Here is a 25672-nt window from a genome sequence, read left to right on the forward strand (position 1 = left end):
ATTATTAAATTAATTTTATACGTTTAAAAATGAAATAAAGTAGAAATTTGATTTTTTATTTAACCAAAGAATAAATATATTTTTTTATTTTTGATAAATATTCTCGGTTTAGCTTTCATTTTACTTGTCATTTGTCTTTTGCATGGTTTTTTATTCATTAGTTGATCTTCATTTGATATTATTTTTTCTTTTACAACATTAATCTCTTTTCACATTTAAGAGTAAGAATAAAAAAATGAAAAAGTAATTAAATTTTATCTTATTTTAAAATATAAAATATTTTAAGTATATTTATTTTTAGTAAACGTAACAAATAAATGACATGACGTTAATAGAAATACAACAGTTCAATATAGAGATTTTCTGTGCTAATATAAAAAAAGAAAGAAAATTGTATGGTTTGATTTTAACGTTTTGAAGAAACGCAATAATATAGGGTTGATGTTTTTATCTCGTCTGATTTCTCCAAGCCAAAGGTTGATACGCATTTGGCAATGAATACATATATTAAGGATTTAATGGGATACTTTAGAAATTACACAAATATTGTTTGATTTTTTAATATCCGATTTTTTTTTTTTTTTTTTTGCCATTATTAGTTTGCATTGTTTTTATGCATATATATATATATATACTATGTTCAAAACACGATTAATATAACATTTTAGTTTGTGCTTATATCCAAAACTTTATTATAATTAATGTTTTAATTACGAATACAAAACAAGGGTATATTTATTAATACTTTTTTAAACGAAATGATATATTTATCTACTTTGACTAAACGGAGGGTATATTTAACATTAACTAAAATTTAAGGTATATTTGACCCTTTTCATATTAATAAAGGGAAACACGATATTATTTTTTTCAAAGTTTATTTGGACTTCTAATTCGTTAGCCAAAATTAGACAAACCCCCCCCATCTCCCCGTTAAAAAAAACAAAGTAGAAATTTGATAAAAATCTAATATACAGCAAAAGTTACCCATGCCCTATCAAAACTTTATTATATTAGATCCAACCTAATACAAATTTTCTTGAACTATTTATTAATACTTTTTAAAAGAGAATATTTGTTTATTACAACAATTTCCTCTCTTTATAATAGTAATATTAAGCATTAACTAACTTCCAATTTAATTTTCATCCATTGTAGATAGAAAATTATTTTTGACTACTGATTTGAGCAGTGAAACCAAAGTTAGGTATTTTCTTGGAGAAAACAAAGAGAATTTGATTTTGGTTTTAAACGGGAAAACATCATATTTTAGAAATGGATAAATATTCTTGGTTGGAAAGTTTGCGGTAGTAGTTGTACAACAAGATATAATTGCATGATTTTTATAAGGAAAGAAAACTGGACAAAGAATTAGAAAAATTTGCACAAAACCTTATTCATTACTCAAACCAAAACATGTATTATTTTTTTCTTTCTCAAACTAAATCTCAAAATATGATTTCAAGACATAAGAACCAAAAATGAGCTAAACAATTGGTTAAACGCATGAACCAAAATATAAATATGATTAAAACAAAATTGAACCAAGCTAGATTTTTGTTATCAACAACATAATTTCACCATATCCCAAAACTGAACCAAACCTCGATTACCATCATTAACCAAAATAGATAAGGAAAATTATATGAATATTGTTTGATTTTAATTAATGAACAAACCCTGAACTTTTTTTTTTTTTTGACATTATTTGTTTTTTTAATATGGGGTAGTTTAGGTTTTTTTTTTTTTTTTGGGAGAGGAGGGGGTGAATAATTTTGTTAATATGGGGCGGATCTAAGTGATGGGGCATGAGTAATTTTGGTTGATTTAGGATTTTCCATCAATTTTTTTTTTTTTTTTTTTTTGGCTAACGAACACGATATTTGTTTACTTTGGCTAACGGATGTAAAGTTCACAATAAAATATAGTAGAGGGGTATATTTGACAAACTTTTCCCCGTGTATTTTATTGGAAATTCTGAAGAAAAATTGTTATTTCAATGGAAATTTTGAAGGAAAAAAATTAATTAGAAATATTATAATGCTAAAGATTGAACCAAATTTCATACATGAACCAAAAAAGTATCAAAAATTGCACCTAAAAAAGCTACACCAAACACTAGAAGATAAAAGAAAAAACTGTACATGGAAATGTGCTTCCCGATACTCATTTTTGCCAATTTTTGGTTGCTAATGAATATATCTAAAGAATTACTTTAGAAAATACATGTAAACATAAAAGATTATTTTAATCATTTTCTCTATTTTGCTCATATATTTCCTTAATTATCTTTTTCTATAATGATATAGGGTAAAGAGAGAATATTTTGTGGAATTTTAATCCAGCGCTTAATTGACTATTTTAATCTATGAAAAATGTATTGGATTTTTACAATTGAAAGAACAAAAAAAAAAATTTTCTGCCTAAAATAGTCAATGCAATTATAACTGCATCCAGTTCTATTAGATATACAAAAGTGGTTTTTGTATTAGCTGTATTATTTATTCCTTTTCTATTCAACTCAACATATTAAATTCATAAGTAAATCTCCTTTTCGCTCTAATGAATTCAATTTGAAAAAAACTGTGATGTGAGTAATTGGTTTTATTATGTACTATCCGTGATGGAATGCATATGTGTCTTCATTCTATGTCATGTCGTATTACTTAAGGTCATTTTAGTAAGTATTAGTCAATATTGTTGATATTTTTATGGTATCAGATTTGGTTGATGTTTTAAATTAATAATTTAACTTCTTTCTCTATTTTGTTGCATGCTCTTTATTACGTCCTAAAGTCTTGTGGTATTGAATAAGAATCCTCATAGTCAAGTTGAATAGATTTTTGAATTATATTAGATTGTTAATTAAAATTGGATTATAATGAACCAGTGGACCAACATTGTCACAAGAAAATGGAGTTTTAATAAAATAAAACGATAAGGATAGAAGCTTTCAATTAGAGCTATAATTTATTCAAATGGAAGAAAAAATCATGTCTTATAATGTGAATTAATTGTTTGTCGTTGCTTGGCTAAACACCCTATCTCTGTGCCTTTGATCTTGTAGACCAAATAATCCCGGCTAATTAGTATCTGAACAAAGTATCATCTCGATTAATTAATTTCTTGTCATGATACATTTTTGAATTAGATTCCTATTATAAAAATTGGATTATCCAAATGAACTAAAGTGCACTAAATTGTCCAACTAGGTGCATACAAAATTATACAAACATTAAATATCTTTCTATTTGAGACTTTCAAGTTGAATTATTATCTCATCAACAATAATTGTTTGTCATCCTAAACATCCATCCTGGATACTTCGTTTGATAAAGAGTATGAGTGACAAAAAGTACGACGAACAAAAATGTTAATTCATACATTTGTTGAAGACTAAAAGACATATATTTGTCCAAATGAACTTAAGCCAATAAAAGTCTACAATCTACAAAATTGTACAAAATCAAATGTTGTTCTAATTGAGATTTTCACGCTGAGTTATTGCCTCTAAAACGATCCAAATCCATAGGAGCTAGATTATGATAAAGAGTATGGTATGACACGAGCGACGACGAACAAAATGTTAGTTCAAACGAAAATTACACTATTTATACATGGTTAAAATTATAGAATGAGATTGATATATGAGACTATGATTGGCATCTCTTGATTACTTTTTCATATTTTAGTAAAAATTTTTGTGATGGTGCACATACTGAAAAAATAAAAAATATCAAATATGTGAGTTCATAGGGAAGATTGACCAAAACCCCTTGTACAAACATTTAGAAGTAATGCAGAATGACTTTAGTGTCAAAGTCCATCACTATAAACAAGCACTTAAAGCTACCCAACCTATACCTATACCAAATCGGAAAATTCAATTGAGTAAACCACATAAAATGTAACATTAATCGAGGTAAAATTACAATACAACTCAAATCAACAACAAAGAAAGATATAAAAATGAGAGAAAGTAAAAGGAGAATGCGATGAGAAAAGGAGTAAACTCAATAATTATCAGCCTTCACAATACATACATTTATTTGACTAATTTTTCTCTTCTTTCTTTTACTCAATTATGCCTTACGGGCTCCTAACAAAATTCCACAAATAATCCGATCAACAATTGCTACAAAATTGTATAAGATAAATGCTCCTTCTAATCACTCCAACTGATTTTTTCTTAAACAATAGTTCAAGAGGTAGAAAAAGTAATTAACTCAAATATCAGCCCACACTATAGTATAATGTCAAAAAACGAGTTAACCGAACTATATGGGCCTAAATCACTCAACTTGAGTGGAACATTTTTAAAAGTAGCGAAATTATAAAATTGTCAATGCCTGCCTGGGGTAACGCGGCGGAAAAAGAGTGGCAAGGTCGTAAATAGATGAAGAGGTAAGGGCAATTAATAAAGAATGGGGGTCTGTGTGTATGTATGTATATGGTGCTAATGGACGAACACCCAGGGGCTCCGGTGCTTTGCCAGACATCAAACCTCACTTGTCGGAAACCTCCCCCCCTATATCTACTCAGCCTACTTCCCCTCAAATAGAAAGTAAAGCAGTTGTGTGTGGGAGGAGTATGCTGAAAGCATCATAGTTGTGAAACTGATTTGATAGGTGACAGTTTCTATCAACTTTTTTTTTTTTTGGGGTTGTTTTAAAGTGCTTGCCCTAATTTTTCTCGTGTTTTATTTGGTTTAATCATGATCAGTCATGTTTAGTTTTAGTTGTTAGTTCATTTTTGAAAAAGAAAACAGGACTTGTCTTTTAGGGAAGGTAACACTTGAGTTTTTTTGTTTTTTGTTCTTGTATTTGTTGGATAGTAATGTACTACTATTTCATTTATTGTTAAAGTTAGGGTAAGCTAATTAGGATTGTTCAAGTAGCAAAATATGTAATGCTGCAAGTCTTTGTATGCATTTGAATTTGAATGTTGAATGAAGCCTTTGTTTTATGCTTCTTTTAAGAGTTCATGTTTTATTCATTTTACTTTGTTTTAAGTGTTTGCCCTAGTTTTCTCTAGCTTTGTTTGGTTTAATCATGATCAGTTTTACTTGGAAGTTGATTTTTGAAAAACACTTGTCGTTTAGCTTTTAGGGGTTTAACTGAAATGGGGTTTTGGCAACACTTGAGTTTTTTTGGTAACTTTTATTTGTTGGATAGTAATGTACTGTTTCATTTATTGTTAAGTTAGGGTATGCTAATTGGGATCATCGAAGTAGCAAAATTTGTAATGCTGGAAGTCTTTGTTTTGTTGTTTAATGTGTTTAGGTTATCCCACTATTTCGTTGTTGTTACTGTTCTCTTATCTGAGTGCTCTGTTCTGCTTTCGGTGTTGGTTGCCTTGTTTTCTTCACTGCTGCTTTTCCATTTTCATAGCTACTTTGATTTGCGATACTTGAGCCGATGGTCTTTTGGAAACAGCCTATCTACCTCCACGAGGTAGGGGTAAGGTCTGTGTACACTCTAGGGATTATACTGGGTTTGTTGATGTTGTTGTTGTTGGAAGTCTTTGTATTCATTTGAATGTTGAATGAAGCCTTTGTTTTATGCTTCTTTTAATGTGAGTTAAGAGTTCAAGTTTTATTCGTTTTACTCTGTTTGTAATTGATACATGTTCGTTGAGAACATCTCGAGAGTTTAATTTATTGAGGCTTAATTCAATAGTCACCAGGAACACCTAATTGTGCTCAAATTGTAGTAATTTTTATTTATGCCCTTTTTATGGCTTGAAGGAGTCAATGCGAACTAGATGTTAAACCTCATTTGGGGATTCTTACAGCTTAGCACGATTTTTTCTGTTACTTTTACTCGGTTGTTTATTAAATGAAGCTGTTTTCAATTTGACAGGTTCTGGTAATTCTGCAGGTTTAGTTAGATGGCGTGGACGGAAAAAGATGTCGAGAATGGAAAAGAAAGTGACTCACTTAGTAACAATGGTTTTCTAAAGGGAGGGCAATCTTCTTCTGGTTCCAAATGTTCTCCTGATAGAATAAGTCCTGTGAAGAAGATTTTTGAAGAGAAGGATGCCATCACTTATGCCAATATTCTCCGCTCTAGGAACAAGTTTGTTGATGCACTTGCTATCTATGAGAGTGTGTTGCAGAAGGATAGTGGGAGTATTGAGTCTCTGATTGGCAAAGGTATTTGTCTGCAGATGCAGAACATGGGGCGGCTTGCTTTTGAAAGTTTTGCTGAAGCTATCAAGGTGGACCCACAAAATGCATGTGCCCTCACCCATTGCGGAATTTTGTACAAAGATGAGGGTCGTCTGGTCGAGGCTGCTGAGGTATGTGCACAAAGTTATTTTACGGATATTCATAATAGTCATCTGATCACATTTATTGGTATTGATAAAAAATGATGAACACATTGGACAAAATTCCTGTTATGGATATAGTGGAGCTTCTGGTGTTAATAACTCATGATTCCTTATTTTGATAGGCGTGACTGTAACAAACTGCAAGTCTGATAACTCACCTTATCTTACTTATATAAACTTTCCAGAGAGTAGTTCAATATGGAGTTGAAAAATTTTCAATTGAGTTTAAAGTGTTCTTTTGAAGGTTTGAAGAGCTTACAGCTTCTATGAATGATGTAATGCATGAGGCTCTTATCAGCTCTTAATAGGTGACTTTAGATGCGAATTTGGGCTTTACCCTTCTCGTATTCCTTGTCCTTCTTTGTGAAAACCCTATATACCTTTGACCCGCACTGCCGCACACCCTATATACCTTTGACCCGCACGGGTGGCTCAGTTGGTTGAGCATGGGACTTGTATAATGGAGGTCTCAGGTTCAAAACCCCTTGCCTATGACAACAGGGATTTGCCTTCTGGGTTGAGCTCGTCGCACGGGGCTTGCCTAGTGCGGGTTATCTCTCCGGTGTGGTTTGCGGGCTATTGCACAGGAGCGGAGTTTACCCTGTGCGCACCCGAAAGGTAGCGGCTGCGGGTTCCCTTGTCATTAAAAAAAAACCCTATATACCTCTAATTCACGACCACGTTGTCCTCCTTTTAATGCTTATAACATAAGCACACCCCAGAATTGAAATCTAAGCACATCCGAGGGAACACTAACTTACGTGAACTTAAATTTAGCTGTTAACCTCCTATTATATACTTATTGAGTCGCATTTTTATATGCAACTAATGTTTCACTTCTGTAATTTTGTTACCTACTTGGTACCAGTATTGATGAAATTTACTAATTATCAAAAGAGATCGAGTTACGTATTTTAAATTTGAAGTTTTGAAATTGGTGGACCTACCGTGGTACTGTCTGGAAAGAGGTCACATGCTGACATTATAGGTTTAAAAATGGGATAAGGAGTACTACTTATAAGGGTGTACAAAGTAAACCAACAAACCGCACCAAACTGATAAACCGAGTCAAACCGAGAAAAAAACCCGATTAGTGGTTTGGTTTGACTTGGTTTGGTGTTGAAAAAAAAAAAACCGACCATAAATGGTTTGGTTTGGTTTTAGCTAAAAAAAGTCAAACCGAACCAAACTAACCCGACATTACATGTATCCAATTTTTAAAATATTTTATACATAAAAATATTTATTGGTAATGTAGTTTATAAATATTTCTTAAATTTTTTCGTAGTTTTTTGTCTATTATCATATTATTTCAAGCTTGAGCTTAGAATTTTGATTGTCAATACGTGTTTTATCCCATGGATGTTAGTAACTCAAAGACCAAACAAAAACCAACTCAACACTAATGCTAACAAAAAAAATTCAATTCTACCATTAGGAATGACAATAATGTTGGATATCTATTCTTTAGCTTTGCATAACTGATTTAGAGAGTGAAAATACTTGTATATAATTTTTTTTCTTTGTCATGTAATTAATACTTATTAGCCTTACTTATTTTAGCATGACTTAGTATTTTTAGATTATGGTCATTTTCTATATGGCTTATTAATTAGCAATATTTATTTTAACCGGTTTTATTATCTTTTTTGTTGAATATTTTAATACAATGTCATCACTCATATCACACTTTGTGTTATTTTCTTCAGAAACACCTCAATTATATAGTTGTATCTTACTAGGACTAAAGAAATATTTGAAGTAAAAGTGTCTATGTTTTGTATGAAGACGATTCCGGGAAAAACCCGAGAAAACCGAATAACCCAAGAAAACCCGAGGTTGAAAAACTTGAATTTTATTGATTTGGTTTGGTGTATAAATTTAAAAACCCGACGCAATTGGTTTGGTTTGGTATTTAAAAAATCCGAACCAACCCGGTCCATGTACACCCTACTCATAATATGAGGTTCAGGTTGGTTAGGATGTAGAGCCACCCAAGGGTGTAACCTATGTTGCTCGGACTCGAGTGCGGGTGTCGGATACGGGTACGGATCTAGAGGTCGGATTCGGCATGATCTAAATTTTAAGATTCGTGGGTACGGATACGGGTGCGGGGATTCGGTAAAAAATAATTCAAAATTCTAAAAATATAAGTATAAAAATGTAAATTAGGTGTTCTCAATTCTTTCTATTCTTGATTTTATCTTTTCAAAAAATCTCTATTTGGTTCCTTAAAGTAATATTTTTTTCAAACTGTTATACAGAATTAGTTTGTTCCCTAATTATGTGAATTAGGGTTAGGGAAAAATACATACCTATCTATCATAGGTTATATAGAAGTTTCTTGAGGAGTTTATAATGGTCTTGGCCCAGCCACTCCGCCTAAACATACCCTTTTCATAAACCCTAACCCACCAACTTCGATAACATACCCTTCATACCAGCCCCTTTCATAAACCTTAACACACCACGAGATAGACTGACTCCCGACGACCTGATCTCTGAAAATCCCAGCCGCAACCGACATTGCACGCGCCGTCACGCGCCAATTGTCGGTCAGCGTCGGCAAGCGTGTCAGTGTCACGCGCCGGCAGTTTTCAACCTCGTTTCTTCTTCTGTGGAGGTCGCCCACACTTTCAGACTCTACACATGCTACTTTTTCTGGCTGATTTAGTCTTCTCAGATCCGACTAATTTGTTCAAAGTATCCAATCTCTATTGACCGGATCTGACACGAATCCCGCACCCTAACCCGTGTCGGTGTCGTGTCGACACGGGTACGATGGCAAAAGTGCCGTGTCCGAGCAACATAGGGTTTAACCTAGTGGTCTATGAAGTAGGACGAGACCATGAGATCTCAGGTTCAAATTTCAGCGAATGCAAGCCTTGGTTGGTAGAGTGCCGGGTACTTGCGTGGGTAAGAGATAGCATGTACCATATGGAATAGTTGAGGTGCATGCAAGCTGGTCCGGATACCATTATCATAAAAAGGTATATGATGTGGAGTAGAATTGCAATCGTTGTGCTTCTGCATGTTGTGGCTATGCAATTCTAGACCAATTTTCCTAAAATCTTAGACCAACTTGAGCTTAAATGGAGAAACATGGTCAGTGAAGATTCTTAGTTATCAAAAAGTTACTCGGAATAGCAGGCTCTTCCTCCAAATAATATGTAGTCCAAAAAGAACTTCAAACACGATTAATATATGTCTTAACTGTCTTAGCTGCTCCACCTTGACCTCAAGTAAACCAAAGAATCATCAACATATAAGAGATGAGAAACCTCCATATTGCTTCTACCTATGTTTGTCACTTCAAATTCTCTTAGTCATTTCTTCTGTTCAACAAGTTTTAACATTTTCTAAAGCCCTTCCATAAATATAATGAAATGGAGAGGAGATCCCACTAAAATACATCCTCTCCTTCCACGTGACTTTAAACGCTCAAATTTTATCCATCTGTTTGACAACAATTGTTTGACATCGGCTTCAATATTGCCTTCTAACTTACTATCCTAAAAGCAATAAATTTTTGCTTCCATTTAAAGATTAGCATTGCTACCATCCTTCTCTTTGCCCTACTGTTGAGTCCGTTAACGTTCCACGAAACAATGTTTAGCTTCAAATTTTTTTTTTTTTTTTTGGAGGTAAAGGTAACTTTGTATTCACACAAAAAACTCATCTTCAAAAGTGATGAGGTGGGATCTTACAACCCACAGTGGGCAGATGTTATATTCAAAAAATAAAACAATGTTTAGCTTCATTGAAAACAAAGACGTGAGGTTTCCGCCCTGCATCTCATCCTTTCATCCCTATCATTGACATCGAATTTTAGTGTTTTTTTTTTTTTTTTTGATACCTTTAGGTTTCGGCGTCATTACACCCGAACATGCACACCTCACTTCTTTTGGCTTGTCAAGTTCCATGAACAATGATGAGGCTTTTGTTCACACCCATAAAAACTACCCCATATTGTTTGCTCATGTTCAATACATTCCTATGTACCCACAATGAGGCTTCCATTTCTGCGTTCTGTTAGTGGCAGTGCTTTTTCTACAGGCCAAGGTTCTGAAGATGTATGTTCTACTCGCTGCTGGAGTGTATCATTCTGTGTTGAACTTCTTGGAGCTTTGGGTCGTTACCAATTTAAAAAAGAAAAAGAAAAAAAGAAAAAGAAACTTCTTGGAGCTTTGTAAGATCTGTTGAACTTGAACAATGTAAGAGAAAAAATACAAAACTGTCAAGCCTTAGTTATATTGATGGGTTCAATTTCTACAATTAGTGGATCAGCTTCAAATCTTGAATAATCTGAATGGACTTTCTGACTCCTCCATTTACAATATTAGCTGCATTTTCTGGGCCTTCAATAATTCTAATGGAAGAATTGGTTGGGTTATTTTTGGGCTTATGTGGGACTTGGCCCAAACGAATCCCCTAATCTGGCATTGCATATAGGTACCCTTTAATTAATCCCTTGCCATGTGGCCCTCCCTTACCACTCCCATTTAATATATTTCTTTTGATCAAGTAAAAGTCTTCATTAATAATAACAAGGCCAACTTGGCCATATACAAGAGGTATACCTAAAGAGGAGAAACCTACAAAATAATAACAATGCCAACTTAAATGGCCAAGTTGGCATTGTTTTTTTTTTCCAGTTTCATAAAAAAATGAATGCCAACTTGGCCATTTAATTTGAAGCTAGTTAACTTGTCCGCGCTTCGCGTGGTTATAAAAATATTAGAATATAAATAAATAATTAATGTTATAAATATATAGTAAAAATTAATCTTTACTAGTCAAATAAGCAGTCTAAAAATAGAGGAATATAATTGTTAAAACTCATGGTTTGAGATAGCCCATAAAACAAAAAATACTCATCCTCAAAATTGATTAGCATATATTTTTCTTCTATTTTTATTTTCTGGTATTTCTTTTACAAATATTATAGAGTTTACAAATTCGTTTTGAAATGTGCAAGAGGTTATTAAGTTTTATTTTTATATCAATATTTTACTTTATTTTGAAAGAAAGGACAATATTAAAATTAACAACCTTTTCTTCTAGTTTACATAATTTCAACTTCTAGAACTCTGTCAAGTTATTTTGGAAATTCTATAATGGTTAGTTTATCTTTGTTCTTTTACTATTTGAAATATATGGTAATACGTATTTTTGTTTTGGCAAATACATCTTGAATAAATTATTTTTTTCCTTTACACAAATGTATGCTTGGTCTATTTCCCTCATTAGAGAGTCCAATTATCATATTTAAAAGTTGTCTCCACTTGTTAAATTTTAAAAAGAGGAAGGTAAAGAGATTAATCAAATTAGAAAAGAATAAATGAATGAAATTATGCCAAATTGTCGTCTTCGAACACAGGATCAAAGTGAAAGTTCTAGTTAGTTTCCTTTTTCTTCCCTTCCTACATGTTTCATTCATTTCTTCCCGTTTTTCCTTACACCACTAACCATTACTTCACTCCAGAGCTTTAGAAACTTTATTCTTATCTAAATAAGGCAGTTCACTCTCTTTTTCTTCCTCATAAGCTAAAAAAATTGCTTGGCATTTTGTCTTCTCTAGTGGCATGAGTATTGCATCAGTTACAGCTTTAATTGGTAACATAATATTCTTTTGCTAATTACAATCGTTTCATTAGCTTTTTTCCCAGCAAAGTTAGTTGTGCCAACTTCAATTGCAATCTTTATGTCAATATGCAATTGCCATCTCTATATCCATTATTGCATGCAACCGTCATGTTCTTTTGAAAGAAGAAAAACATATATATATTCTAATAGAAATGACCACAAAAAAGCAACAATTTGAGGAAAATGATAATAATTTTCTTGGGCAAAGAGAGGTGTCAAGTCACCTATTCTATCCTATATATATATATATATATATATATATATATATATATATATATATATATATATATATATATATATATATATATATATATATATATGTATATGTATATTTTCTCGGGCCTCCCCATGTATCCATCCCTTCTATATAGGCAGACATCATTGCAGTACTGTGTTCATAGGGCCAAGTATAGCCGCATTCTTGAGCAGCAACTTTACCGAAGCATACCGTCACCGGCAGTTCACTTCAGACTGGAATCTTATAATCATCATTTTCCACTTCAAGAACGATAATGATTTTGTTCTTGAGGACCCCTAACCTTAATCCAAGCGCACCTCAAGTGATACTTGAGGATTGTTTTCTATCCATCTACCGCATAATTCCCTAGTTCTTTCACAACTTTTTGGGACCATAAATGAAGTGGAAGTCCTAGTTGCCTAATCCATATCCAGTCCATGTCCTGATTCGCCAGAACACAAATGACGGTCGGCGATCACCATTTCAAGTCGAGAGATGTCTGCATCCACTTCAACTCCTGATCATCTGCATCCTCTTCAACTCTCTAAGCATAGCATGTTCAGTCAATTTCTTGGTTGGCAACGCCAAAAGGAATTGCAATCCACTTGTTATGAGCAGGGTTCTTATCAAGGAAGCAAACCTTTTATAAATGAAGCATAATAATGGTTACAGTAGAAAGTGAAAAGTTGGTTATTTAAGTTTTGGTTTATATTTTCAGGTTGTGCTTTCCTATGTGGCAAGTTTAGGAAAAACAGATTTGGAGAAGTTGTGTGCATCTAACTTTTTCATACGTCTGATAGTATGTCTAGACTGAGATAAATTTATCTAAAACGTAGTCTAATTCTTTTGTGGTTTAATTAATTTTGTATATCATAGTATCCTCCTCTTTTGGTACAAGAGACCTCTATGAAGCTTGGAAGTAACTAGTGCTGACATTTAGAATTTTTAGTAGTAATATGATTGCCAAGGAGTCAATGCTTGGTCATTCTTCAAAACCAGAAATGATTAGAAGCATATGGGAAGATCCAAATTTGGAGAGAAATTATGGTATCAACGAGAGTAGAGGAATGTTTACATATCTAGCAGCAAATGAGTTGAAGTATTATTTATCTGTAGTGCAAAGAACTCAGATTTGCTATGAGCTAGGCTGATAAATTTCAAGCTAAAAAGTTAAGTAGAAATATTTAATAACAGAAATGGACTTCTGTTTTTGGTAGAGTGGAGGGTTAAAGGCCTAGAAGATACAAATGCACCAAGAAGTATTGCATTTTTATTTTTCAGGTGCTTATGTGGCTGGATTCTGAGGTCTGCCCTGACAGAAGAGCTAGACAATTGCTCTAGAGATGGTAAATTGATCTCTTATATGATCATTTTAACACCTTTTTTTTTTTTTTTTTTGATACCGAGAAATCCGCGTGGAGCCAATCTTTAGTACCAACTGCAGCCTTCGAAACTCAGGGATGATGGGTCCGTTCCTCTACTATTTTCAGACTTAGCGGAGATAATTGTACCCATATACATAAAAAATGACAGCAATGGAATGCCAATCCTCGGGCTTTATTTGTAAAGTCTCTATTCCTTGGTAATCAAAGCCGAAAGATCTATGAATTAGCCCATGCTTGACTAGCCAAGCATACAAACGACCCTGCATCTTTTTTATCTCTCCTGCATTTTTATTTGTATAATTATTTCACATTTACGATGAAATTTATGAAAATTGACCCACCAAATACTAGGCTTAGTTTGCTTGGCGTAGGGCTTGAACTTATGACCTATGCCTCTCAAATCCCTCAACCTTGTGAGCCTCCCCTGGGGGCGTCATTTTGACAAGGTTATTGCAGACTAAAAGAATTTAGGAAGTGATCAGGATTAAATCTTGATGGGCTTCTGATTAAGCAAATGATCTAGCTTAATTAGTTTATTGCAAAAGTAATGGTGTGTGCTTTACACATGAGCTGCTTTAAATTATTCTGGTGATTTTTTTCCTTTAAATCTTTTGTGATGAAGCTTATCACTATCCGAAGCTATTTCTTGTTTCATTATAAGTTCACTTAATTTTTATGTTGAATTTGAATAAGAGCTTATCACTAATCAGAGCTCTCTTTTTCTTCATTTATAATTTTCAGTTAATCTTTATGTTGAATTTAAAAAAATGCAGTCCTATCAGAAAGCACTTAAAGCTGACCCCTCATATAAAGCGGCAGCAGAATGCCTTGCAATTGTATTGACTGATATTGGAACCAGCCTGAAGCTTGCTGGCAACACTCAGGAGGGAATTCAAAAATACTATGAAGCTATCAAAATCGATTCACACTATGCGGTGATTATTTTCAGTGGCCTTTTTGACTTTTGGTTACCATGGTTTATCACGGAATCCCAAACTTAACATGTTGTGTTGTATTTGCAGCCTGCTTATTATAACCTTGGCGTTGTATATTCAGAAATGATGCAATACGACATGGCCCTTAATTGCTATGAGAAGGCTGCACTGGAGCGGCCCATGTATGCTGAAGCTTATTGCAATATGGGCGTTATATACAAAAATCGTGGGGATTTGGAGTCTGCAATTGCTTGTTATGAGAGGTTGCTACAGTGTTAAATTCATTTTACTTGATTGAAGTTTATCTTTTGCGTGAGGTAGTTATATATGACTTGGCATTCTCCATCTGATTGCTGTTATTTCTCGTTGTGCTTATTCAGGTGTTTAGCTGTGTCTCCAAATTTTGAGATTGCAAAGAATAACATGGCAATTGCTCTGACTGATTTGGGCACAAAGGTAAAGTCGTTTGTGAATATTCCTGACTTCATTATATGGCATTCGATCCTTCAAAGTAAGACTTTGTACTAATTTAGCAGTTATTACTATCGCTATATTGGCTCCCTATACTGTTAAGTTGACAATACATAATGCAATTTCATAGTGAAGAACATGGTAATCACAGGCTTGCTTAAAAGCATTTCGCACTCACTTCTGCCTTATAGTTCACACAGCTATCTTTTGTTTCATATTGAAAATGAGAAGATACGGCTTGCTACAAACACTGAAGCTTTAGTTAAGCAGCATAAGAAGTTTCCAATTGACACCTCCCCACCCCCAACCCGTTAGAACGGGAAAAAAAAAAAAAGAAGAAGTTACCTTAAGTTCAAATAAGCATTATCACGTTGTCAGGGGAACAAACATGAAGACATTTTACCTGTTCTTATCTTTTATTAGCAGTTTAATTAAATTAAAACCTTTTCTTTCTTCATTATCAAAAGCAAGTTAAACCTTTTTCTGGTTTCTTTGATCACTTCTTCTAGAGCTGCCAAAATCAGTTCATGCTTATTAATTGTTGGTACTTCTATTCAGGTTAAATTGGAAGGAGACATCAACCAAGGTGTGGCATATTACAAGAAAGCTCTTTGCTATAACTGGCACTATGCTGATGCAATGTATAATCTGGGTGTTGCCTATGGTGAAATGCTGAAATTTGACATGGTAATTTGTGCTCAAGGTCCCCGCTTATTTCTAAAATGACAACATAGAATAGTATGTGCTCTTGCAGTTGACAAAAGGGCTGTAGCATAGTGCAATAATAGGATTGTTGGGTTATCAGCTGTGAGATTGTTGGTTAGTTTGTGGGGTATCTAATTCAACCTTGAAGAGCCATATTGTGCTTATTTCTGCAGCCTGCAATGGCTGAGGTTCATACTCTACTACTCCCCACTTCCCTTTTTAGTCTGTCCCAAAAAGAATGACACCTTTTTATATTTGGAAATCAGTTAACTTTAAAATCTCCATTTTACCCTTAATACAATGAACGTCTATGGCTTGTTTTAGATCACAACTTTCAAAGTCTCTTAAACTCTGTGCCCAGTCAAACAAGGCCACATAAAGTGGGCGGAGGGAGTATATACATGTATAGTGCCTCAAGTGTTTAGTTTTCAGTACCTTTCCAGTATCTACACTCTTTTTCCCCTCGTTGGACTCTTGTTATTCATTTCTTCTCCTGGATGAGAAACTTATTCTTGTTGCTTCCATTGTGAAGGTGTTGATGATTTATTTTCACATGCAGGCTATTGTGTTTTATGAACTCGCTTTCCACTTTAATCCTCATTGTGCTGAAGCATGCAACAATTTGGGAGTGATATACAAGGATAGGGACAACCTTGATAAAGCCGTGGAATGTTATCAGGCAATCATCTTGCGCGTGCTTTTTATTTTATTTGGTGGGCCGAGGAGATTTATAATTTATTCAATTTGCGATTTCATGTTTCACAGATGGCTTTGTCAATCAAACCAAACTTTTCTCAGTCATTAAACAATCTCGGAGTAGTTTACACGGTTCAGGTGAACATCGATTGATATCTACTAGTGTGTGTAGCATTATTATGTCCTGTCATGAATTGCATCTTTCTTGATTGCTCGCAGGGTAAAATGGATGCTGCTGCTAGTATGATTGAGAAAGCTATCATTGCAAACCCAACATATGCAGAGGCATACAATAATTTAGGTCCTTATTTCCACCTCGCTTTTATGTGTGTAAACTTAGGGTCTGTTCTTGTTTCTCTATGCATCGCATGTCTATCCTTCTCTCATTCCAGTTTCATGCTTTCTCACAGTTGTCGAAGTCATCCATTTAGTTATGGAAAGTGATTAACCTTGAAGATGCATATTTTAAATCCTAGAAGATTTATTCATTCTATTCAGTAGAAGCTGTCTGGATATTACTCTTTTGGTTGATGGGATAATCAACTATTTGTTGGGAATTGTGCAGGAGTTCTTTACAGGGATGCAGGCAATATATCTCTGGCCATTGAAGCATATGAGCAGTGCCTCAAGATAGATCCTGATTCCCGAAATGCAGGCCAGGTATTGCCTATTCTCTTATGATTTTGGAAGCATCCGTCTCTCTGACCAAGGGAAGAAGGTATCAGATCACTTGCTATTACATCTTTATGACATGGATAGCTCTTTTGTTATTGCTTTAGGTCATGTCTCTAGATGCTAGTAGCTTCGGGAAAGTACTTCCGGCCTTTATCTAATACCTTTCATGTAACGCTAGATGAATTCGAATATTGGGTGCTACTTTTGATGGAGGTTTAACCTATCCAAGTTCAGTACTTGTCTTCAGATAATTGTAACAATAGATGAATTCGATTGCTAAATGCAATTTTTTCGATGGAGGTTTATCTACCATCGGCTTCTTAGCTATTTCTTTTTCTCAAAATAAAAAAATAATTGTCTGATAGGATAAACTGTTGTTTTCAAGTCCTTCCTTTAAGACAAAAATGAGAAGTTTGGAATGCAGTATGTTTGAATGTGAGATGTCTTGGTAATCTCGACTTATTAAGCATATGAGAGGGAAATTTTTTACTTGATCAAAATGAGATCGCAACTTTTTGAGTCTCGGTTTAGAAGTTTTTGGATTTACTATATCTTGTCTCATATATCTTTACTTGTGTTTTGCAGAATCGGTTACTTGCCATGAACTACATTAATGAAGGAACTGATGACAAGCTATATGAGGCTCACAGGTTTTATTTACTTCTTTCTTGTGGGGTCTATTGTATAATATATCATGCTGCAAATGCTACCCAAGCATGAGAAAAGGGAAACTAACAAGTAGGGAAAAAGGATAAAGAAAGTATGATGTGCAGGTTGGAAGAGTAAGAAGAATTTGAAAAGTCTTCTTTGCGCAGAAGATAGCCGATAGGCATAGTACTAATAACAAAAGCCATATGAGATTTTTATCAAAGAAAACACCAATAGCATAATACTAATAACCGCTGTATTTTAAGGACATGACTGACATATGAGTTTCCTATGATTGTGCATTAGAAGAATAGTATATATGAGGTCAATCATACTCATAAAAAATATATGTGGTCAATCATGTTTGCTGTATGATCTTGATGCTGATGTGGGACATGTACGATATGGTGCCTAGCATGGACATGGGAACCCTTATTGCAGTCTCTGCTTCACAGGTTCAACTTTGTGACATTGTGTAACTACGGTTCTTGTGCCCGTAGAAACCTCTTTTTAATCCATTTTCCTGAGATCAATCAGAAGTCTCATCTTTTGAACTTTTCTTAAGTCCTTTGAACATCACTCTTCCTATCTATACCGTGGGGAAGGTAGTGCTAACAATAGGACTCTAGTCCTATGTTATACGGACTCTCCATTTCACTGACTAGGCGAAATGTCAATATGATACGATTCTAAAATAGGTAGGAATAGGGTGCTTCAATGATAAAAGTGATCTGGGACCCCCTCCCTTTTTTTTTTTTTTTAACTGAAAATTATTTCATGGGACCCCCTTTTTTTATGACCAAGAAATTTGTCAGACCCAACCCTTAGCACCAGCCGCAGTCTTCAAAACTCGGGATAATGGGCTCTCCCCTCTACCCTTCTGTACTTAAATACCAGGCTTAGTTTGCATGGCACAGACCTCAAACCTGTTACCTGAGTCACAAGACCCTCAACCTTTGCCACTTGAACTAAGCCCTGGGGGCTAGCTGGGGACCCTTTTGACAGCTTTTGTTACAATGGTTATACAAAATGACATTACTGATGACCTAGTAGATATCTTCCTTTCCACCCAGCAAAAAGGTGATTGAGATAGAGGAAAAAGCAACTGTCCACTGCGACGCCCATGGATTTATCATCAACTTGATGAAATAATTTCAAGATATCTCTCCAAACTGGAAAAAGCTATTATTCTAATCTAACTGGAGCAGGCTCGACGATCTTAACATTTTGAGGGTGAATCCGAATTTTCACAATAAAGCTCACCTGCCCTTTAGTTTCTCATTAGCTCTGCTGATGCTAGCATTATCCCCTGACCTGCTATAACTTTCAAGGGAAATGAGATAACAAGTTTCCCCCAGCAAGAGAGGTATGGCCTGGCATATTTCTGCATTAGTCAGGACATGAGGATTTTGTGCGGAAGTGCATCATAGTGTACCAACTTTTACAAAGTTTAGAAGATTATGAATAAGAAGGTTTTCTTTGAGCTTTTCTACAACTTAGTATGTCCTGTGTCTAACCATGACAATGTAATATCCCTGTATTTTTTCCCTTTCTTCACTTGCTGCTTGGATGAATAGGAGCATAGGACTTCCCCAAAATCCATCTATACAACAACAACATACCTAGTGTAATCCCACAAGTGGGGTCTGGGTAGGGTAAGAGTACACAGACCTTGCCTTTACCTTTCTGGGATAGAGAGGCTGTTTCCGATAGACCCTCGGCTCAAAAGAAATGTAACCGAGGCAGAAACGTAGGAAAAAAAGAAAAGGGACAGCAAAATAGCAAATGTACAAAACAATGTAGTAACAGATATCAATTCACATTAGCGAAAAAGAAACTACACGACTACCCTAAATCATACGACTAAAAGTACGATAACACTCTATTACCTACTAACCATCTACCCTAATCCTCGACCTCCATACCTTCCTATCCAAGGTAATATCCTCGGTCAACTGGGAAAAAGTCCATCTATGACCTCATTAAAGATAATGGAAAAAAGTTTCAGGGGGCCTTTGTCATTACAATTGGTAATATACATGTACCTATAGTTGGCTGTATATTTGGTTTAGTATGATTCTGTTTCTGGATCTGTTGGTGCTTATCCTGACTGTAAGTTGCATGAATGCAGAGACTGGGGTCGACGTTTTATGAAATTATATCCACAGTACACGTCATGGGACAACTCAAAAGTCCCGGCAAGGCCACTTGTGATTGGATATGTGTCTCCTGATTATTTTACTCACTCTGTCTCATACTTCATCGAAGCACCACTTGCCTATCACGACTACACAAACTACAAGGTGGTGGTTTATTCAGCTGTTGTGAAGGTATTCTTTTCCATCCCTGATCCCTCATTTGTTTTTGTTTTACGACAGCTCTTAGTTTGCTGTTCGGATCATATCATTGAGGCATTCATTAGACAAAATCACTACGACATGCTCTTATATGGTTCTTTGTTTGGATTGCAGGCAGATGCAAAAACAAACAGGTTTAGGGACAAAGTCTTGAAAAAGGGTGGTGTCTGGAGGGATATCTACGGGATTGATGAGAAAAAGGTATCCAGCATGATTAGAGAAGATAAAGTTGATATCATGGTTGAACTTACAGGTCACACTGCAAATAATAAACTGGGAACCATGGCTTGCCGACCTGCGCCTGTACAGGTATTCTTTATCTTATGCCCTAAACTTGGTTGTTTCCGGTTCCGATATTGCTGCTCTGACTGAGGCCCAACAGCATCACATGAAATACATTTGGCTTCTAAGGGAAAGATCTGGTCTACCATTTTTTTCAATAAACTTTTTCTGGGGAATGGTTAAGCTGGACTCGCGTAAAATGAGAAACTGGAATTCAGTGGTTCTTTTGTTCTTTTTCCTTTTATTAGGCTTATTAATTATCCCAAGAAAATATCTCTCTCGTCTTTCTTGCTTTTGTGCTTCCAAGAGCTTGACCAATAGAGATAGATGTGTAGCATGTGTTGTCTATTACCAAGATAATTTATTTTCTCTCCCTCCTTCTAAAAGAAGGTTTGGAGATTGGTGTGCATCATGAAATACAGTGTGAGTGTGTATGCATTCGATCTCACACCAACTTGTGTTGGAGTGACTTTCGACCATGCTAGCCTAGTAGTTTCTTATGATTCAAATTGTGGATCTTATCGAGTATGAAGCAAAACTACGTACTTCACATTTTTTGGGATATATGATGATTTTTTTCTAAGATATATGGATAACAGTGTTAGTAGGAGAATCACATGGGTGGTTGGGATTGTTATAAAACCAGCTGTCCAGCAATTGCCTGACAACTCAAAATTTTCATTTGAAATTGGTAAGTTAATTAGTTCATAAACGCATCTGAAACCAAAGGTGAAACTTTTCCAAAATGGGGAAGTTAGTTAGTTCATTCTACTGTGTCGTCTTGGTTTTATGCTAATTCAACCACTCTTATTGAACGTCATATGGAAAATTTCCCACCCCAAATATTTCTCTAAAAGCATGGTTATGCTTCTAATTATCAAGCTTCCCTGCTACTAAGTTTTAACTAATCTACTTGCTATGACGGAAATACTGAGCTATTATTGCTCCGTATCATGATTCTATATGTTTCTCCTGCTAGGTGACTTGGATTGGATACCCTAACACAACTGGTCTGCCCACGATTGATTATAGAATCACTGATGCTATGGCTGACCCTCCTAACACAAAACAGAAGTAAGTGGGAGAAAGGTTTTCTGATGTTGACCTTACCAAGTTGGATCTCACGACAATCTTGTGGCTAATACTTTCAATTTGATTGGCAGACACGTGGAAGAGTTAGTCCGATTGCCGAATAGCTTTCTTTGTTATACACCCTCTCCTGAAGCTGGGCCAGTGTGTCCAGCACCTGCTTTATCCAATGGCTTTGTTACATTTGGTAGCTTCAACAATCTTGCTAAGGTATTGATTAGGAAGCAAGTGTCATTTTGAAGCGTGTGGTGGGATTGTTTCGTGCTTTTTAAATTGAAACTATATTCATTAATAGGATTCTGTGGTTCTTTCTCCTTTTAGTCACGCTGATTTGCTTTCAATACAGATAACACCTAAAGTTCTGCAAGTTTGGGCAAGAATTCTATGTGCAGTTCCACATTCTCGGCTGATTGTTAAGTGCAAGCCTTTCTGTTGCGATAGTGTGAGGCAGAGATTTCTTTCTATTCTAGAGCAGTTGGGATTGGAGCCACAGAGAGTTGATCTTTTGCCATTAATTCTTCTAAATCATGATCATATGCAAGCATATTCCCTCATGGACATTAGGTAATGCCTTTGCTCATGTGGCCTCCTTATATTCAGCTATCTGTGCTAGCTTTTGATTTCATTTGTAAATTGTCCTGAAGGCTGTCATTTTAGGTCCACTTCCAAATTTATATGGGGTATCAAGCTTCACTTTGAAAATACCCAAAGAACATGATGCTATCACTATCTCCATCTCTCTTCTTTCTTCCTAGAATATATTTGTAAGGCCCTGCCTACGACAGCAGGGGATTTGCCTTCTGGGTCGAGCTCGTTGCACGGGGCTTCTAGTGCGGGTTATCTCTCCTGTGTGGTTTGCGGGCTATTGCACAAGAGCGAGATGGGTTCCCTTGTCATAAAAAAAGAATATATTTGTAAGGGGGTGGGGGGGTGGGCACCTTTAGCATGCATATGCTCTTCTAGTCTTGCTCATAGGTTGTGATTTATTAATTTTCTTCTGTAAATTGCTCAACTTCTTATATTTTTCAATGTCATGCTATTTCAAGTGATCATTGCAAGGAAATTCTAAATTAAAAGGTTGTTCACAACTGTTTTCTTCACTGAACTCAACTACTCCCTCCGTCCCAATTTATGTGATGTAGTTTGACTAGACACGGAGTTTAAGAAATAAAGGAAGACTTTTGAATGTTGTTGTCTAAAACAAGCCAAAGATATTTGTGTGGTTATAGATCATCTCGTTAAGCGTAAAAGGTAAAGTTTAAAGCTAAATTGTTGCCAAATAAGGAAATGTGTCAATTCTTTTTGGGATTGACTAAAAAGGAAAGTGTGTCATAGAAATTGGGACAGAGGAAGTATTTCTTTACGTTATTAACTACAAATATACAAATTTTCTCAACAGTAAGTCCCAACATATCTTGTAATGGAAGCTGCAGAACCATTTTTTATGTAATAGATATCTATTCCTTAAGAAACTAAGTAGACGTCCTTTTGTAGCTTGGATACTTTTCCTTATGCTGGAACAACCACCACATGTGAATCGCTATACATGGGAGTTCCTTGTGTCACTATGGGAGGTTCCATACATGCTCACAATGTTGGTGTGAGTCTTCTTAAGACAGTCGGTAAGTATGTTGTCTATTGATCTTAGTCTTTTTATATCCCTGCTTCTTGTGAACACTTTGTGCTTGCATTTGCCAATTGATGATAGTATAGTTTCCAAAAACGGGATGAAAAATCTCAGCGGAAAAGGTAAACCCTGAGAAATAAGTTCAAGGGGAAAAATCATAAGTTTGTTCTAACACATTGTATAATTGGTTGGAAATTTTGCATTTTAGGGTTACAAAACCTTGTGGCGAGGAATGAAGATGAGTACGTTGAGTCGGCTATACAGTTGGCTTCAGATGTTACATCTCTGTCAAACTTGAGAACGAGTCTTCGAGAGCTGATGTCAAAGTCACCACTTTGTGATGGGGCAAAGTTCACCCGGAATCTTGAGTCATCATATAGGAGTATGTGGCGCAGGTACTGTGATGGAGATGTGCCATCTATGAGGCGTATGGAATTATTACAGCAGCAGCAGACACAAATAGAGCCGGTGGATCCAGAAGAGTCACCTGCGAATTCATCGGAGAAACCCATTATTTCTGCTTCTAAAGATGGATCAATTAAAGAGAATGGATTCACTACAATACCAGCCTTGGTATATAACTCTTCCACTGGTGAAGAAAACGGGGTGCAGTTAAATCAAAATAGTAATCCTGGTAAGCCGAGTTAAAGGTTGGTTGTTCGGCGTGTCTGTCCGTTCAGAAGAAGTAGGGAATGATTGGTAATAGAAGCCAGGATTCAAGAACAAGTCTTGCAATAGCGTGTTGTCTGAAATGAGATCAAGCCTCTTGTATCATATAATTTATGGGGCACTTATGCGCTAAATTGAACGGCTGACTTGGTTAATGGCTGCAATTATCTCTGTTGCAGAGTGAGCAGGCATAATTCTTTTTCGGAGAAGAATGTTGGAAGGGCTAGTGAAATTATTATTTGTTCCAAAAATAGAATTTGTAGTGTATTAGGATGTGGGTTGTATTTGTTATCTCTCTCTTGCTCGAGTTACAGGTTGGAGCCCCCCACCCCCCTTTTCATTGTAAGAAGTATAGCAGGTTCGGATCCTCTTTCTAATGCAATGATTTTTGTCTCTTTTTTCTTTTTCTTTTTTTCTGTTCAACTTTTAAGAATGTTATCTTCTAAAGGGATTGGAGGAGTCCAATATTTGAGGCGTAATGGAAATTTCTTCATGATAAGTGTTAAATAGAAGTGGATGAAGAATTAGCAAACCTTCCCTAATCTACAAACAAAAGTGTCCCTTAGGTCACATCATCAGTTGTACATTGTAGATTAAACAGAAAGACACACTTCAACATGCGTGTGTCTAAGCAAAGATGTTGGGGGAAGCTTTTGTACTTGTTTTGTTTAATCTCCAAACAGCTTGCACATTTGAAGTGTGAACCCCCATTATCTTCTCATTCTACACTATAAAAGAAAATGTGCTTGTTCATACATTTTCCCTGTCAAATCCTCGGTGGCAAACAAGTGATGAACGATCAATTGTTTATTTTATGTCTTTTTTACTAGAAATTTAAAAATAACACAATTTTTTTGATTTCTTCTATTCGCATTATAAAGGATTATGTTCACTCATTTTCTTGAATTAAATCTACTATATACTAGTACATGGATTTCTTGAAATTTTATTGACGGGTTCTAATCAACCTAAAACTTGACTGGTCTATCGCAAGCAACTTGGTGACCGATACTCATTGCTTGGTTGTGATTAACGTTGCTTTATTTGACGTTTCGGGGTCTTAAAACACGAGATCGTGATCATAGGAAATTTTGATCTGTGTACATGGATTTTTAAGAATTTTATTGACGGACTCCGGTCTACCTAAAACTTGAATTGTCCATCGTCACTGGTTGGTGACCGATACTCATTGCTTGGTCATGATTAACGTCGCTTTATTTGGCATTTCAGGGTCCTGAAACACATCCATAATTTGAGGAGATTTCAATGTGAATTAGTACATGGATTTTTCTGAATTTTATTGACGGACTCTGATCAAACTAAAACTTGATTGGTCCATCCCGAACAACCTGGGGACCAAAACTCATTGATTGGTCGTGATTAACGTCGCTTTATTTGGCATTTCGGGTTCGCAAAAAAAGCTATGTCAGTCATGAAAAAGCTATTAGTATTGGCCACCAGACCATTTGAACCAAATTTGGGTCTAAACGGAATCGATCGACTTTTTATTAAAAAATCCATGGACTAAGGCATACTAAAAGCTGAGCTGATCTCGAATTTCTATTTCGTAACTCAGAAACACTAAAAACGCGACGTCACTCATGATGAAGCTATTAATGCTGGTCACCAGACCATTTCCATCATATTTGGGTCTAAACGGAGTCGGTCGATCGTTATTGAAATATCTATGGACTAACACACACCGAAAGGGGAGATGATCTCGAATTTCGATTTCGTGTCCCAGAAATGCAAAATAAGCAAGGTCAGTCATAACAAAGCTATTAGTATTGGTCACCTGTTCATTTCAACCAATTTTGGGTCTATACGGAGCCGATCGACTTTTTATTGAAAAATTCATGGACTAACACTCACCGAAAGCTGAGATGATTTCGAATTTCTATTTCTGGATTGAGAAA

At 35.3% G+C, this 25672-nt stretch overlaps 1 protein-coding gene across 4 annotated transcripts; it reads left to right on the forward strand.

The window, feature by feature from the left end:
• Nucleotides 1-4384: 4384 nt before the first annotated feature.
• LOC132057511 (probable UDP-N-acetylglucosamine--peptide N-acetylglucosaminyltransferase SPINDLY) lies at nucleotides 4385-24153 on the forward strand. 4 transcript variants are annotated; one of them, XM_059450145.1, is made up of 18 exons: nucleotides 4385-4404; nucleotides 5862-6300; nucleotides 14376-14537; nucleotides 14625-14800; nucleotides 14918-14993; nucleotides 15567-15695; nucleotides 16273-16392; nucleotides 16479-16547; nucleotides 16629-16710; nucleotides 16975-17069; nucleotides 17670-17734; nucleotides 19864-20062; nucleotides 20204-20398; nucleotides 21351-21445; nucleotides 21535-21670; nucleotides 21807-22024; nucleotides 22955-23082; nucleotides 23296-24153. In XM_059450145.1, the coding sequence occupies exons 2-18, from the start codon at nucleotides 5890-5892 to the stop codon at nucleotides 23733-23735; spliced, it is 2796 nt and encodes a 931-aa protein (XP_059306128.1). In that variant the 5' UTR covers nucleotides 4385-4404; nucleotides 5862-5889; the 3' UTR covers nucleotides 23736-24153. The 4 variants fall into 4 exon arrangements, 3 of the variants coding, with proteins under 3 accessions (XP_059306128.1, XP_059306127.1, XP_059306129.1); XM_059450144.1 differs by lacking the exon at nucleotides 4385-4404 and adding an exon at nucleotides 4536-4628; XM_059450146.1 differs by lacking the exon at nucleotides 4385-4404 and adding an exon at nucleotides 4551-4628 and having other exon boundaries at nucleotides 5880-6300.
• The last annotated feature ends 1519 nt before the right edge of the window (nucleotides 24154-25672 follow it).

The sequence above is a fragment of the Lycium ferocissimum genome, chromosome 5 (genome assembly GCF_029784015.1).
Source record: "Lycium ferocissimum isolate CSIRO_LF1 chromosome 5, AGI_CSIRO_Lferr_CH_V1, whole genome shotgun sequence".
NCBI lineage: Eukaryota > Viridiplantae > Streptophyta > Magnoliopsida > Solanales > Solanaceae > Lycium > Lycium ferocissimum.

Coding starts and splice junctions, on each gene's coding strand:
- LOC132057511 (XM_059450145.1), top strand. CDS start 5,890: ATGGCGTGGACGGAAAAAGATGTCGAGAATGGAAAAGAAAGTGACTCA. Junction 16,548..16,628: donor GAGTAGTTTACACGGTTCAG/GTGAACATCGAT, acceptor GATTGCTCGCAG/GGTAAAATGGATGCTGCTGC. Junction 20,063..20,203: donor TTTATTCAGCTGTTGTGAAG/GTATTCTTTTCC, acceptor TTTGGATTGCAG/GCAGATGCAAAAACAAACAG.